Genomic DNA, 1,357 nt, shown 5'->3' with positions numbered 1-1,357 from the left:
GGGGGGGGTCTTTCATGCAGCAGGCAGCATCTGCAGGGCGGTGGGCAGGGATCTGTGTGCACGAGGATCTGAGATAAGGTTTCTGGAGCAGCAGGAGCATCAGCTGCAGGAGCCCCTGCTCTGAGTAGTGTTTGCCCCATGCCTGCCCCCGGTGGGGCCGATCTCTTGCTAGCACCTTGGGATGCACCCGGAGCAACTGCCCAATTAATGAGGCAATCACAGGTGCTGCTCATTAACCTGCCCGTGAGGCTGGGCTGCTCAGGAGCAGGGCTGTGAGCGGGGGCTCTGCAGGGCTGGAGGGGGAGGCTATTGCCATGGGCTTTGCAATAACAACCCCAGGGAAATCCTGCTGCAAACACAACTTGGAGCGCTGAGCTGTGCCGAAACGCCTGGATGGATGTGTCCCTGCCATGGCAGGGGGTGGCACTGGGTGGGCTTTAAGGTCCCTTCTAGCCCAAACCATCCTGGGATTCCCTGATTTTGCCTTTCTCTGCAGGGGAGCCAGCAGCACCGCCGGTGGTACCGGGATAAGAGCGGGATGCTGTACCCCCTGCCCTACTTTGTGCTGCCCACGAAGGAAAAGGAGAGATATCCTCTTCCGCTCGACCTGTGAGTACCGGTGGCCCTGTGGGACAGTCCCTGGGGACCTGTTTCCCAGCGCTCAGGCTGGTGGGATGAAACTGGAGAGGTCTGGGGGAGAGCCAGCCCCACACCTCCTCCTCCTCTTCACCCAAACCGTCTGTCCTCAGCAAGTGAGAGCAGAAGAAACCAGAGTAACCCGAAAGGAAAGAATAGGTGCGCAGTGTGCCAGGCATCGAGGCTTTTTTCCCAACTTAGAAATCCCAGGGTTTGGGGGTTTTGTTTGTTTTTATGTTGTGGGTTGTTTGTTTGGGTTTTTTTTTTAAAAAAAAGCAGCCAGAGCCACCTGCCAGCAGAAATCCGTGGGTGCCCTCTAGTGCTTTATCCCTGTGGCTCAACAGGAGTGTACAATCCAGGGGAAAAAAAAACAAAAAAAAAGAAAAAAAAAAAACCCCAAACCAAAACCCCAAAACAACCCCTCCAAGTGGTATTCAGAGGGCTTCAGATAAAATCCTTTCAGGTTTTTTCTATATATCTGGCTGGATCTGCCTGTGTTGTGACTTGTGCCCATCGCTGCTCCTGTCACTGTGCACCTCGAAGTTCAGGGTGCATCCTCCTGCACCTCTCCATCCTCTGCATCCTTCAGCACTGCTCCCTGCCCTTAGGGAGCTGCAGGCAGCGATAACCTTCCCCTTTGCCTTCTCCTCTCGAGGCGGGTGGGCACGGAGCGTTGTGCCCTGGCCGCGGGGGCTGTCTGGGCTGGCTCACGCTTTCTCAC

The 1,357-nt window shown here is 56.0% G+C and overlaps 1 protein-coding gene across 1 annotated transcript in view; it reads left to right on the top strand.

Annotated features, from left to right (window-relative positions):
- Positions 1 to 496: 496 nt before the first annotated feature.
- LOC104461250 (chromosome unknown open reading frame, human C2orf70) overlaps positions 497 to 1,357 on the top strand; it is a gene marked incomplete at its 5' end in the record, with an annotated part of 2,461 nt that continues 1,600 nt past the window's right edge. Inside the window, one exon of the mRNA XM_010072771.1 lies at positions 497 to 609. Coding sequence (XP_010071073.1) covers positions 497 to 609 — 113 coding nt within the window. The remainder of the gene's footprint in view (positions 610 to 1,357) is intronic.

This window comes from Pterocles gutturalis, unplaced genomic scaffold (genome assembly GCF_000699245.1).
Source record: "Pterocles gutturalis isolate BGI_N339 unplaced genomic scaffold, ASM69924v1 scaffold21876, whole genome shotgun sequence".
In the NCBI taxonomy this organism is placed as follows: domain Eukaryota; kingdom Metazoa; phylum Chordata; class Aves; order Pterocliformes; family Pteroclidae; genus Pterocles; species Pterocles gutturalis.
This window is presented reverse-complemented; position numbering and strand designations above follow the sequence as displayed.